The 14,469-nt window shown below is 51.5% G+C and overlaps 2 protein-coding genes across 2 annotated transcripts in view; both read left to right on the top strand.

The window, feature by feature from the left end:
- LOC116937404 (E3 ubiquitin-protein ligase UBR4) overlaps positions 1-14,469 on the top strand; it is a gene marked incomplete at its 5' end in the record, with an annotated part of 266,747 nt that overhangs the window by 150,115 nt on the left and 102,163 nt on the right.
- The window catches only part of LOC142908166 (type-1 angiotensin II receptor-associated protein-like), a 48,998-nt gene continuing 35,083 nt past the window's right edge, over positions 555-14,469 (top strand). Inside the window, exon 1 of the mRNA XM_076058464.1 lies at positions 555-621. Coding sequence (XP_075914579.1) covers positions 596-621 — 26 coding nt within the window. The 5' untranslated portion in view covers positions 555-595. The remainder of the gene's footprint in view (positions 622-14,469) is intronic.

Raw genomic sequence — 14,469 nt, 5'->3', positions numbered from 1 at the left:
TGCTGCTGATGATGATGATGCTGCTGTTGCTGATGCTGATGATGATGCTGCTGCTGATGATGCTGCTGACGCTGATGATGCTGCTGATGTTGCTGATGATGCTGCTGATGTTGCTGATGATGATGATGATGCTGCTGCTGATGATGATGCTGCTGATGATGATGATGTTGCTGCTGCTGATTATGATGCTGATGCTGCTGATGATGATAATGCTGCTGCTGATGATGCTGCTGCTGATGATGATGATGCTGCTGATGCTGCTATTGCTGATGATGCTGCTGCTGATGATGATGCTGATGATGCTGCTGCTGATGATGATGCTGATGATGATGCTAATGATGCTGCTGCTGCTGATGATGCTGATGATGATGATGCTGCTGCTGCTGCTAATGATGATGCTGCTGATGATGCGGCTGACGATGATGATGCTGATTACGATGTTGATGATGATGATGCTGACGATGATGATGCTGATGATGCTGATGGTGATGATGCTGATGATGATGATGCTGATGATGATTATGCTGATGATGATGCTGCTGATGATGATGCTGATGATGATGATGCTGAATGTCTCTTCCCCCAGGTTATAATCATGTTTCACTGGTTCCTTGCCATCTGGTAAGTTCACTCACACACACATACATACACTCACTGTTACACTCACTCACTCACACACTCGCTCACTCACACACTCACTCACTCACACACTCATTCACTCACTCACCCACTCACTCACTCATACACTCACCCACTCACTCACTCACACACTCACCCACTCACTCACCCACTCACTCACTCACTCACCCACTCACTCACTCACCCGCTCACTCGCTCACTCACTCACCCGCTCACTCGCTCACTCAATCACCCGCTCACTCGCTCACTCACTCACTCACCCACTCACTCAATCACTCACTCACCCACTCACTCACCCACTCACTCACTCATGCATTCATTCATTCACTCACTCACATACTCACTCATTCATTCACTCACTCACCCACTCACTCACTCACTCACCCCCTCACTCACACACTCACTCACTCACCCACTCACTCACTCACCCACTCACTCACTCACTCACCCACTCACTCACCCACTCACTCATTCATTCATTCACTCACTCACACACTCACTCACCCACTCACTCACTCATTCATTCATTCACTCACTCACACTCACTCACACACTCACTCACCCATTCACTCACTCACCCATTCACTCACTCACCCATTCACTCACTCACTCACTCACCCATTCACTCACTCACTCACACACTCACTCACTCACACACTCACTCACTCACCCACTCACTCACTCACTCACACACTCACTCACTCACACACTCACTCACTCACCCACCCACTCACTCACTCACTCACCCACTCACTCGCTCACTCACTCACCCACTCACTCGCTCACTCACTCACTCACCCACTCACTCGTTCACTCACTCACCCACTCGCTCACTCACTCACCCACTCACTCACCCACTCACTCACTCACTCATACACTCACCTACTCACACACTCACTCACTCACTCACCCACTCACTCACTCACCCATTCACTCACTCACTCACACACTCACTCACTCACTCACCCACTGAATCACTCACTCACCCACTCACTCACTCACCCACTCACTCACTCACCCACTCACTCGCTCACTCACTCACCCACTCACTCGCTCACTCACTCACTCACCCACTCACTCGCTCACTCACTCACTCACCCACTCACTCGCTCACTCACTCACCCACTCACTCGCTCACTCACTCACCCACTCACTCACTCACTCACCCACTCACTCACTCACTCATACACTCACCCACTCACTCACTCACTCATACACTCACCCACTCACTCACTCACCCACTCACTCACTCACTCACCCACTCACTCACCCACTCACTCATTCATTCATTCACTCACTCACACACTCACTCACTCACCCACTCACTCACTCACTCATTCATTCATTCACTCACTCACACTCACTCACACACTCACTCACCCATTCACTCACTCACCCATTCACTCACTCACCCATTCACTCACTCACTCACTCACCCATTCACTCACTCACTCACACACTCACTCACTCACACACTCACTCACTCACCCACTCACTCACTCACTCACACACTCACTCACTCACACACTCACTCACTCACCCACCCACTCACTCACTCACTCACCCACTCACTCGCTCACTCACTCACCCACTCACTCGCTCACTCACTCACTCACCCACTCACTCGTTCACTCACTCACCCACTCGCTCACTCACTCACCCACTCACTCACTCACCCACTCACTCACTCATACACTCACCCACTCACTCACTCACTCATACACTCACCTACTCACTCACTCACACACTCACACACTCACTCACTCACTCACCCACTCACTCACTCACTCACCCATTCACTCACTCACTCACACACTCACTCACTCACTCACCCACTGAATCACTCACTCACCCACTCACTCACTCACTCACCCACTCACTCACTCACCCACTCACTCGCTCACTCACTCACCCACTCACTCGCTCACTCACTCACTCACCCACTCACTCGCTCACTCACTCACCCACTCACTCGCTCACTCACTCACCCACTCACTCACTCACTCACCCACTCACTCACTCACTCATACACTCACCCACTCACTCACTCACTCATACACTCACCCACTCACTCACTCACACACTCACACACTCACCCACTCACTCACCCACTCACTCACCCACTCACTCACTCACTCACCCACTCACTCACTCACACACTCACCCACTCACACACTCACACACTCACTCACTCACACACTCACACACTCACTCACTCACCCACTCACTCACCCACTCACCTATTCACCCACTCACCTATTCACCCACTCACTCACCCATTCACTCACCCACTCACTCACCGACTCACTCACTCACTCACCCACTCACTCACTCACCCACTCACTCACTCACTCGCCCACTCACTCACTCGCCCACTCACTCACTCACACACTCACTCACACACTCACTCACTCACCCACTCACCCACTCACCCACTCACTCACCCACTCACTCACTCACCCACTCACCCACCCATTCACTCACTTACCCACTCACCCACTCACTCACACACCCACTCACCCACTCACCCACTCACCCACTCACTCACTCACCCACTCACACACTCACACACTCACTCACTCACCCACTCACCCATTCACTCACCCATTCACTCACCCATTCAGTCACTCACCCACTCACTCACTCATTCACTCACCCATTCACTCACTTACCCACTCACTCACCCATTCACTCACCCACTCACTCACTCACTCACCCACCTACTCAGCCACTCACCCACTCACTCACCCACCTACTCAGCCACTCATCCACTCTCTAACCTACCTGCTCACTCACCTACTCACTCACCCACCTACTCATTCACTCACCCATTCACTCACTCACTCGTCCATTCACTCACCCATTCACTCACCCATTCACTCACGCACCTACTCACCCACCTACTCACCCATTCACTCACTCACCCAACTACTCATTCAATCACCCATTCACTCACCCATTCACTCACCCATTCACTCCACAGACCCACCTACTCAGCCACGCACCCATTCACTCAACCACCTACTCATTCACTCACCCATTCACTCACTCACTCGCCAATTCACTCACCCATTCACTCACCCATTCACTCACCCATTCACTCACCCACCTACTCAGCCACTCACCCATTCACTCACCCACCCACTCACTCACTCATTCACTCACCCACTCACTCACTCACTCACGAATTCACTCACCCACCTACTCAGCCACTCACCCATTCACTCACCCACCTACTCAGCCACTCACCCATTCACTCACCCATCCGCTCACCCACCTACTCAGCCACTCACCCATTCACTCACTCATCCACTCACCCATTCACTCACCCATTCACTCACGCACCTACTCATACACTCACCCATTCACTCACCCATCCACTCACCCATCCACTCACCCACCTACTCAGCCACTCACCCATTCACTCACCCATTCACTCACCCATTCACTCACCCACCTACTCATCCACTCACCCATTCACTCACTCACCTACTCAGTCACTCGCCCATTTACTCACCCATTCACTCACCCACCTACCCAGCCACTCACCCATTCACTCACCCACCTACTCAGCCACTCACCCATTCACTCACCCATTCAATCACCCACCTACTCAGCCACTCACCCATTCACTCACCCACTTACTCATCCACTCACCCATTCACTCACCCATTCATTCACCCAATCACTCACGCATTCACTCACCCCTTCACCTATTCACTCACTCGCCCATTCACTCACTCGCCCATTCACTCACTCGCCTATTCACTCACTCACCCATTCACTCTCCCCTTCACTCACACATTCACTCACCCCTTCACCCATTCACTCACCCCTTCACCCATTCACTCACTCGCCCATTCACTCACTCGCTCATTCACTCACTCACCCATTCACTGACTCACCTATTCACTCACCTATTCACTCAACCATTCACTCACCCCTTCACCCATTCACTCACCCCTTCACTCACTCACTCACCCATTCACTCACCCCTTCACTTATTCACCCATTCACTCACGCATTCACTCGACCACCCGCTCATTCATCCACTCATTCAGCCACCCGATCATCCACCCACCCATTCACTCACTCACCCACTCACTCACTCACCCACTCACTCACCCATCCACCCACTCACACTCCCACTCATTAATCCACTCCCTTACCCAATCATTCATCCACTCACTCAGTCACCCACTCACTCACCCACCGACCTACCCACTCACCCACCCACCTACTCATTCACTCACCCACCCACTCACTCACCTACCCACTCACTCACCCACCTACCCACTCACTCACCCACCCACCTACCCACTCACCCACCCACTCACTAACCCACCCACCCACTCACTAACCCACCCACCTACCCACTCACTCACCCACCCACTCATTCATCCACTCACCCACCCATTGAAGTAGAGACTCAGGCTGTAGTAGAGACTCAGGGTGTAGTAGAGACTCAGGCTGTAGTAGAGACTCAGGGTGTAGTAGAGACTCAGGGTGTAGTAGAGACTCAGGCTGTAGTAGAGACTCAGGGTGTAGTAGAGACTCAGGGTGTAGTAGAGACTCAGGCTGTAGTAGAGACTCAGGGTGTAGTAGCGACTCAGGGTGTAGCAGAGACTCAGGCTGTAGAGAGACTCAGGGTGTAGTAGAGACTTAGGGTGTAGTAGAGACTCAGGGTGTAGTAGAGACTCAGGGTGTAGTAGCGACTTAGGGTGCAGCAGAGACTCAGGGTGTAGTAGAGACTCAGGGTGTAGTAGAGACTCAGGCTGTAGTCGAGACTCAGGGTGTAGTAGAGACTCAGGGTGTAGCAGAGACTTAGGGTGTAGCAGAGACTCAAGCTGTAGTAGAGACTCAGGGTGTAGTAGAGACTCAGGGTGTAGTAGAGACTCAGGGTGTAGCAAAGACTCACGGTGGAGTAGAGACTCAGGGTGTAGTAGAGACTCAGGCTGTAGTAGAGACTCAGGGTGTAGTAGAGACTCAGGGTGTAGTAGCGACTTAGGGTGTAGCAGAGACTCAGGCTGTAGTAGAGACTCAGGGTGTAGTAGAGACTCAGGGTGTAGCAGAGACTCAGGCTGTAGTAGAGACTCAGGGTGTAGTAGAGACTCAGGGTGTAGTAGAGACTTAGGGTGTAGTAGAGACTCAGGGTGTAGTAGAGACTCAGGGTGTAGTAGCGACTCAGGCTGTAGTAGAGACTCAGGGTGTAGTAGAGACTCAGGGTGTAGTAGAGACTCAGGGTGTAGTAGAGACTCAGGGTGTAGTAGAGACTCAGGGTGTAGTAGAGACTCGGGGTGTAGTAGAGACTCGGGGTGTAGTAGAGACTCGGGGTGTAGTAGAGACTCGGGCTGTAGTAGAGACTCAGGGTGTAGTAGAGACTCAGGGTGTAGTAGAGACTCAGGGTGTAGTAGAGACTCAGGCTGTAGTAGAGACTCAGGGTGTAGTAGAGACTCAGGGTGTAGTAGAGACTCAGGCTGTAGTAGAGACTCAGGGTGTAGTAGAGACTCGGGGTGTAGTAGAGATTCAGGGTGTAGTAGAGACTCAGGGTGTAGTAGAGACTCAGGCTGTAGTAGAGACTCGGGGTGTAGTAGAGACTCGGGGTGTAGTAGAGACTCAGGGTGTAGTAGAGACTCAGGGTGTAGTAGAGACTCAGGGTGTAGTAGAGACTCAGGCTGTAGTAGAGACTCAGGGTGTAGCAGAGACTCGTGGTGTAGTAGAGACTCAGGGTGTAGTAGAGACTCAGGGTGTAGTAGAGACTCAGGGTGTAGTATATACTCAGGGTGTAACAGAGACTCAGGGTGTAGCAGAGACTCAGGCTGTAGTAGAGACTCAGGGTGTAGTAGAGACTCAGGCTGTAGTAGAGACTCAGGGTGTAGTAGAGACTCAGGGTGTAGTAGAGACTCAGGCTGTAGTAGAGACTCAGGGTGTAGTAGAGACTCAGGGTGTAGTAGAGACTCAGGCTGTAGTAGAGACTCAGGGTGTAGTAGCGACTCAGGGTGTAGCAGAGACTCAGGCTGTAGAGAGACTCAGGGTGTAGTAGAGACTTAGGGTGTAGTAGAGACTCAGGGTGTAGTAGAGACTCAGGGTGTAGTAGCGACTTAGGGTGCAGCAGAGACTCAGGGTGTAGTAGAGACTCAGGGTGTAGTAGAGACTCAGGCTGTAGTCGAGACTCAGGGTGTAGTAGAGACTCAGGGTGTAGCAGAGACTTAGGGTGTAGCAGAGACTCAAGCTGTAGTAGAGACTCAGGGTGTAGTAGAGACTCAGGGTGTAGTAGAGACTCAGGGTGTAGCAAAGACTCACGGTGGAGTAGAGACTCAGGGTGTAGTAGAGACTCAGGCTGTAGTAGAGACTCAGGGTGTAGTAGAGACTCAGGGTGTAGTAGCGACTTAGGGTGTAGCAGAGACTCAGGCTGTAGTAGAGACTCAGGGTGTAGTAGAGACTCAGGGTGTAGCAGAGACTCAGGCTGTAGTAGAGACTCAGGGTGTAGTAGAGACTCAGGGTGTAGTAGAGACTTAGGGTGTAGTAGAGACTCAGGGTGTAGTAGAGACTCAGGGTGTAGTAGCGACTCAGGCTGTAGTAGAGACTCAGGGTGTAGTAGAGACTCAGGGTGTAGTAGAGACTCAGGGTGTAGTAGAGACTCAGGGTGTAGTAGAGACTCAGGGTGTAGTAGAGACTCGGGGTGTAGTAGAGACTCGGGGTGTAGTAGAGACTCGGGGTGTAGTAGAGACTCGGGCTGTAGTAGAGACTCAGGGTGTAGTAGAGACTCAGGGTGTAGTAGAGACTCAGGGTGTAGTAGAGACTCAGGCTGTAGTAGAGACTCAGGGTGTAGTAGAGACTCAGGGTGTAGTAGAGACTCAGGCTGTAGTAGAGACTCAGGGTGTAGTAGAGACTCGGGGTGTAGTAGAGATTCAGGGTGTAGTAGAGACTCAGGGTGTAGTAGAGACTCAGGCTGTAGTAGAGACTCGGGGTGTAGTAGAGACTCGGGGTGTAGTAGAGACTCAGGGTGTAGTAGAGACTCAGGGTGTAGTAGAGACTCAGGGTGTAGTAGAGACTCAGGCTGTAGTAGAGACTCAGGGTGTAGCAGAGACTCGTGGTGTAGTAGAGACTCAGGGTGTAGTAGAGACTCAGGGTGTAGTAGAGACTCAGGGTGTAGTATATACTCAGGGTGTAACAGAGACTCAGGGTGTAGCAGAGACTCAGGCTGTAGTAGAGACTCAGGGTGTAGCAGAGACTCGGGGTGTAGTAGAGACTCAGGGTGTAGTAGAGACTCAGGGTGTAGTAGAGACTCGGGGTGTAGTATATGCTCAGGGTGTAGCAGAGACTCAGGGTTTAGCAGAGACTCAGGCTGTAGTAGAGACTCAGGGTGTAGCAGAGACTCAGGGTCTAGTAGAGACTCAGGGTGTAGTAGAGACTCAGGGTGTAGCAGAGACTCAGGGTGTAGTAGAGACTCAAGGTGTAGTAGAGACTCAGGGTGTAGTAGAGACTCAGGGTGTAGCAGAGACTCAGGGTGTAGCAGAGACTCAGGGTGTAGCAGAGACTCAGGTGTAGTAGAGACTCAGGCTGTAGTAGAGACTCAGGGTGTAGCAGAGACTCAGGGTCTAGTAGAGACTCGGGGTGTAGTAGAGACTCGGGGTGTAGTAGAGACTCAGGGTGTAGTAGAGACTCAGGCTGTAGTAGAGACTCAGGGTGTAGTAGAGACTCAGGGTGTAGTAGAGACTCAGGGTGTAGTAGAGACTCAGGCTGTAGTAGAGACTCAGGGTGTAGTAGAGACTCAGGGTGTAGCAGAGACGTAGGGTGTAGTAGAGACTCAGGCTCTTGTAGAGACTCAGGGTGTAGTAGAGACTCAGGCTGTAGTAGAGACTCAGGGTGTAGTAGAGACTCAGGGTGCAGTAGAGACTCAGGCTGTAGTAGAGACTCGGGGTGTAGTAGAGACTCAGGGTGAAGTAGAGACTCAGGGTGTAGTAGAGACTCAGGGTGTAGTAGAGACACAGGGTGTAGTAGAGACTCAGGGTGTAGTAGAGACACAGGGTGTAGTAGAGACTCAGGGTGTAGCAGAGACTCAGGGTGTAGTAGAGACTCAGGCTCTAGTAGAGACTCAGGGTGTAGTAGAGACTCAGGGTGTAGTAGAGACACAGGGTGTAGTAGAGACACAGGGTGTAGTAGAGACTCGGGTTGTAGTAGAGACTCAGGGTGTAGCAGAGACGCAGGGTGTAGCAGAGACTCAGGGTGTAGTAGAGACTCAGGGTGTAGTAGAGACTCAGGCTGTAGTAGAGACTCAGGGTGTAGCAGAGACTCAGGGTGTAGTAGAGACTCAGGGTGTAGCAGAGACTCAGGGTGTAGTAGAGACTCAGGGTGTAGTAGAGACTCAGGGTGTAGTAGAGACTCAGGGCAAAGTAGAGACTCAGGGTGTAGTAGAGACTCAGGCTGTAGTAGAGACTCAGTGTGTAGTAGAGACTCAGGCTGTAGTAGAGACTCAGGGTGTAGCAGAGACTCAGGGTGTAGTAGAGACTCAGGGTGTAGTAGAGACTCAGGGTGTAGTAGCGACTCAGGGTGTAGTAGAGACTCAGGGTGTAGTAGAGACTCGGGGTGTATTAGAGACTCAGGGTGTAGTAGAGACTCGGGGTGTAGCAGAGACTCAGGCTGTAGTAGAGACTCAGGGTGTAGTAGAGACTCAGGCTGTAGTAGAGACTCAGGGTGTAGTAGAGACTCAGGGTGTAGTAGAGACTCAGGCAGTAGTAGAGACTCAGGGTGTAGTAGAGACTCAGGGTGTAGCAGAGACTCAGGGTGTAGTAGAGACTCAGGGTGTAGTAGAGACTCAGGGTGTAGTAGAGACTCAGGGCGAAGTAGAGACTCAGGGTGTAGTAGAGACTCAGGCTGTAGTAGAGACTCAGTGTGTAGTAGAGACTCAGGCTGTAGTAGAGACTCAGGGTGTAGCAGAGACTCAGGGTGTAGTAGAGACTCAGGGTGTAGTAGAGACTCAGGGTGTAGTGGCGACTCAGGGTGTAGTAGAGACTCAGGGTGTAGTAGAGACTCGGGGTGTAGTAGAGACTCAGGGTGTAGTAGAGACTCGGGGTGTAGCAGAGACTCAGGCTGTAGTAGAGACTCAGGGTGTAGTAGAGACTCAGGCTGTAGTAGAGACTCAGGGTGTAGTAGAGACTCAGGGTGTAGTAGAGACTCAGGCAGTAGTAGAGACTCAGGGTGTAGTAGAGACTCAGGGTGTAGCAGAGACTCAGGCTGTAGTAGAGACTCAGGCAGTAGTAGAGACTCAGGGTGTAGTAGAGACTCAGGGTGTAGTAGAGACTCAGGCAGTAGTAGAGACTCAGGGTGTAGCAGAGACTCAGGGTGTAGTAGAGACTCAGGGTGTAGTAGAGACTCAGGGTGTAGTAGAGACTCAGGGTGTAGTAGAGACTCAGGCAGTAGTAGAGACTCAGGGTGTAGTAGAGACTCAGGCAGTAGTAGAGACTCAGGGTGTAGTAGAGACTCAGGGTGTAGTAGAGACTCAGGCTGTAGTAGAGACTCAGGCTGTAGTAGAGACTCAGGGTGTAGTAGAGACTCAGGGTGTAGTAGAGACTCAGGGTGTAGTAGAGACTCAGGGCGTAGTAGAGACTCAGGCTGTAGCAGAGACTCAGGGTGTAGTAGAGACTCAGGCTGTAGTAGAGACTCAGGCTGTAGTAGAGACTCAGGGTGTAGTAGAGACTCAGGGTGTAGCAGAGACTCGGGTTGTAGTAGAGACTCAGGCTGTAGTAGAGACTCAGGGCGTAGTAGAGACTCAGGCTGTAGCAGAGACTCAGGGTGTAGTAGAGACTCAGGGTGTAGCAGTGACTCAGGGTGTAGTAGAGACTCGGGGTGTAGTAGAAACTCAGGGTGTAGTAGAGACTCAGGCTGTAGTAGAGACTTAGGGTGTAGTAGAGACTCAGGGTGTAGTAGAGACTCAGGGTGTAGTAGAGACACAGGGTGTAGTAGAGACTCAGGGTGTAGTAGAGACTCAGGCTGTAGTCGAGACTCAGGGTGTAGTAGAGACTCAGGGTGTAGTAGAGACTTAGGGTGTAGCAGAGACTCGGGGTGTAGTAGAGACTCAGGGTGTAGTAGAGACTCAGGGTGTAGTAGAGACTCAGGGTGTAGTAGAGACTCAGGGTGTAGTAGAGACTCAGGGTGTAGTAGAGACTCAGGCTGTAGTCGAGACTCAGGGTGTAGTAGAGACTCAGGGTGTAGCAGAGACTTAGGGTGTAGCAGAGACTCAGGCTGTAGTAGAGACTCAGGGTGTAGTAGAGACTCAGGGTGTAGTAGAGACTCAGGATGTAGTAGAGACTCAGGGTGTAGCAAAGACTCACGGTGGAGTAGAGACTCAGGGTGTAGTAGAGACTCAGGCTGTAGTAGAGACTCAGGGTGTAGTAGAGACTTAGGGTGTAGTAGAGACTCAGGCTGTAGTAGAGACTCAGGGTGTAGTAGCGACTCAGGGTGTAGCAGAGACTCAGGCTGTAGTAGAGACTCAGGGTGTAGAGAGACTCAGGGTGTAGTAGAGACTTAGGGTGTAGTAGAGACTCAGGGTGTAGTAGAGACTCAGGGTGTAGTAGCGACTTAGGGTGCAGCAGAGACTCAGGCTGTAGTAGAGACTCAGGGTGTAGTAGAGACTCAGGGTGTAGTAGAGACTCAGGCTGTAGTCGAGACTCAGGGTGTAGTAGAGACTCAGGGTGTAGCAGAGACTTAGGGTGTAGCAGAGACTCAAGCTGTAGTAGAGACTCAGGGTGTAGTAGAGACTCAGGGTGTAGTAGAGACTCAGGGTGTAGCAAAGACTCACGGTGGAGTAGAGACTCAGGGTGTAGTAGAGACTCAGGCTGTAGTAGAGACTCAGGGTGTAGTAGAGACTCAGGGTGTAGTAGCGACTTAGGGTGTAGCAGAGACTCAGGCTGTAGTAGAGACTCAGGGTGTAGTAGAGACTCAGGGTGTAGCAGAGACTCAGGCTGTAGTAGAGACTCAGGGTGTAGTAGAGACTCAGGGTGTAGTAGAGACTTAGGGTGTAGTAGAGACTCAGGGTGTAGTAGAGACTCAGGGTGTAGTAGCGACTTAGGGTGTAGCAGAGACTCAGGCTGTAGTAGAGACTCAGGGTGTAGTAGAGACTCAGGGTGTAGTAGAGACTCAGGGTGTAGTAGAGACTTAGGGTGTAGTAGAGACTCAGGGTGTAGTAGAGACTCAGGGTGTAGTAGAGACTCGGGGTGTAGTAGAGACTCGGGGTGTAGTAGAGACTCGGGGTGTAGTAGAGACTCGGGCTGTAGTAGAGACTCAGGGTGTAGTAGAGACTCAGGCAGTAGTAGAGACTCAGGGTGTAGTAGAGACTCAGGGTGTAGTAGAGACTCAGGCAGTAGTAGAGACTCAGGGTGTAGTAGAGACTCAGGGTGTAGTAGAGACTCAGGCTGTAGTAGAGACTCAGGGTGTAGTAGAGACTCAGGGTGTAGTAGAGACTCAGGGCGTAGTAGAGACTCAGGCTGTAGCAGAGACTCAGGGTGTAGTAGAGACTCAGGCTGTAGTAGAGACTCAGGCTGTAGTAGAGACTCAGGGTGTAGTAGAGACTCAGGGTGTAGCAGAGACTCGGGTTGTAGTAGAGACTCAGGCTGTAGTAGAGACTCAGGGCGTAGTAGAGACTCAGGCTGTAGCAGAGACTCAGGGTGTAGTAGAGACTCAGGGTGTAGCAGTGACTCAGGGTGTAGTAGAGACTCGGGGTGTAGTAGAGACTCAGGGTGTAGTAGAGACTCAGGCTGTAGTAGAGACTTAGGGTGTAGTAGAGACTCAGGGTGTAGTAGAGACTCAGGGTGTAGTAGAGACACAGGGTGTAGTAGAGACTCAGGGTGTAGTAGAGACTCAGGCTGTAGTCGAGACTCAGGGTGTAGTAGAGACTCAGGGTGTAGTAGAGACTTAGGGTGTAGCAGAGACTCGGGGTGTAGTAGAGACTCAGGGTGTAGTAGAGACTCAGGGTGTAGTAGAGACTCAGGCTGTGGTAGAGACTCAGGGTGTAGTAGAGACTCAGGGTGTAGTAGAGACTCAGGGTGTAGTAGAGACTCAGGCTGTAGTCGAGACTCAGGGTGTAGTAGAGACTCAGGGTGTAGCAGAGACTTAGGGTGTAGCAGAGACTCAGGCTGTAGTAGAGACTCAGGGTGTAGTAGAGACTCAGGGTGTAGTAGAGACTCAGGATGTAGTAGAGACTCAGGGTGTAGCAAAGACTCACGGTGGAGTAGAGACTCAGGGTGTAGTAGAGACTCAGGCTGTAGTAGAGACTCAGGGTGTAGTAGAGACTCAGGGTGTAGTAGAGACTCAGGCTGTAGTAGAGACTCAGGGTGTAGTAGCGACTCAGGGTGTAGCAGAGACTCAGGCTGTAGTAGAGACTCAGGGTGTAGTAGAGACTCAGGCTGTAGTAGAGACTCAGGGTGTAGTAGAGACACAGGGTGTAGTAGAGACTCAGGGTGTAGTAGAGACTCAGGCTGTAGTCGAGACTCAGGGTGTAGTAGAGACTCAGGGTGTAGTAGAGACTTAGGGTGTAGCAGAGACTCGGGGTGTAGTAGAGACTCAGGGTGTAGTAGAGACTCAGGGTGTAGTAGAGACTCAGGCTGTGGTAGAGACTCAGGGTGTAGTAGAGACTCAGGGTGTAGTAGAGACTCAGGGTGTAGTAGAGACTCAGGCTGTAGTCGAGACTCAGGGTGTAGTAGAGACTCAGGGTGTAGCAGAGACTTAGGGTGTAGCAGAGACTCAGGCTGTAGTAGAGACTCAGGGTGTAGTAGAGACTCAGGGTGTAGTAGAGACTCAGGATGTAGTAGAGACTCAGGGTGTAGCAAAGACTCACGGTGGAGTAGAGACTCAGGGTGTAGTAGAGACTCAGGCTGTAGTAGAGACTCAGGGTGTAGTAGAGACTCAGGGTGTAGTAGAGACTCAGGCTGTAGTAGAGACTCAGGGTGTAGTAGCGACTCAGGGTGTAGCAGAGACTCAGGCTGTAGTAGAGACTCAGGGTGTAGAGAGACTCAGGGTGTAGTAGAGACTTAGGGTGTAGCAGAGACTCAGGGTGTAGTAGAGACTCAGGGCGAAGTAGAGACTCAGGGCGAAGTAGAGACTCAGGGTGTAGTAGAGACTCAGGGCGAAGTAGAGACTCAGGGTGTAGTAGAGACTCAGGCTGTAGTAGAGACTCAGTGTGTAGTAGAGACTCAGGCTGTAGTAGAGACTCAGGGTGTAGCAGAGACTCAGGGTGTAGTAGAGACTCAGGGTGTAGTAGAGACTCAGGGTGTAGTAGCGACTCAGGGTGTAGTAGAGACTCAGGGTGTAGTAGAGACTCGGGGTGTATTAGAGACTCAGGGTGTAGTAGAGACTCGGGGTGTAGCAGAGACTCAGGCTGTAGTAGAGACTCAGGGTGTAGTAGAGACTCAGGCTGTAGTAGAGACTCAGGCTGTAGTAGAGACTCAGGCTCTTGTAGAGACTCAGGGTGTAGTAGAGACTCAGGCTGTAGTAGAGACTCAGGGTGTAGTAGAGACTCAGGGTGCAGTAGAGACTCAGGCTGTAGTAGAGACTCGGGGTGTAGTAGAGACTCAGGGTGAAGTAGAGACTCAGGGTGTAGTAGAGACTCAGGGTGTAGTAGAGACACAGGGTGTAGTAGAGACTCAGGGTGTAGTAGAGACACAGGGTGTAGTAGAGACTCAGGGTGTAGCAGAGACTCAGGGTGTAGTAGAGACTCAGGCTCTAGTAGAGACTCAGGGTGTAGTAGAGACTCAGGGTGTAGTAGAGACACAGGGTGTAGTAGAGACACAGGGTGTAGTAGAGACTCGGGTTGTAGTAGAGACTCAGGGTGTA

The sequence above is a fragment of the Petromyzon marinus genome (assembly GCF_048934315.1).
Source record: "Petromyzon marinus isolate PM22_M1 ecotype Great Lakes invasive population chromosome 75 unlocalized genomic scaffold, UKy_Petmar_22M1.pri1.0 chr75_unloc.2, whole genome shotgun sequence".
Classification (NCBI taxonomy): Eukaryota; Metazoa; Chordata; class Hyperoartia; order Petromyzontiformes; family Petromyzontidae; genus Petromyzon; species Petromyzon marinus.
This window is presented reverse-complemented; position numbering and strand designations above follow the sequence as displayed.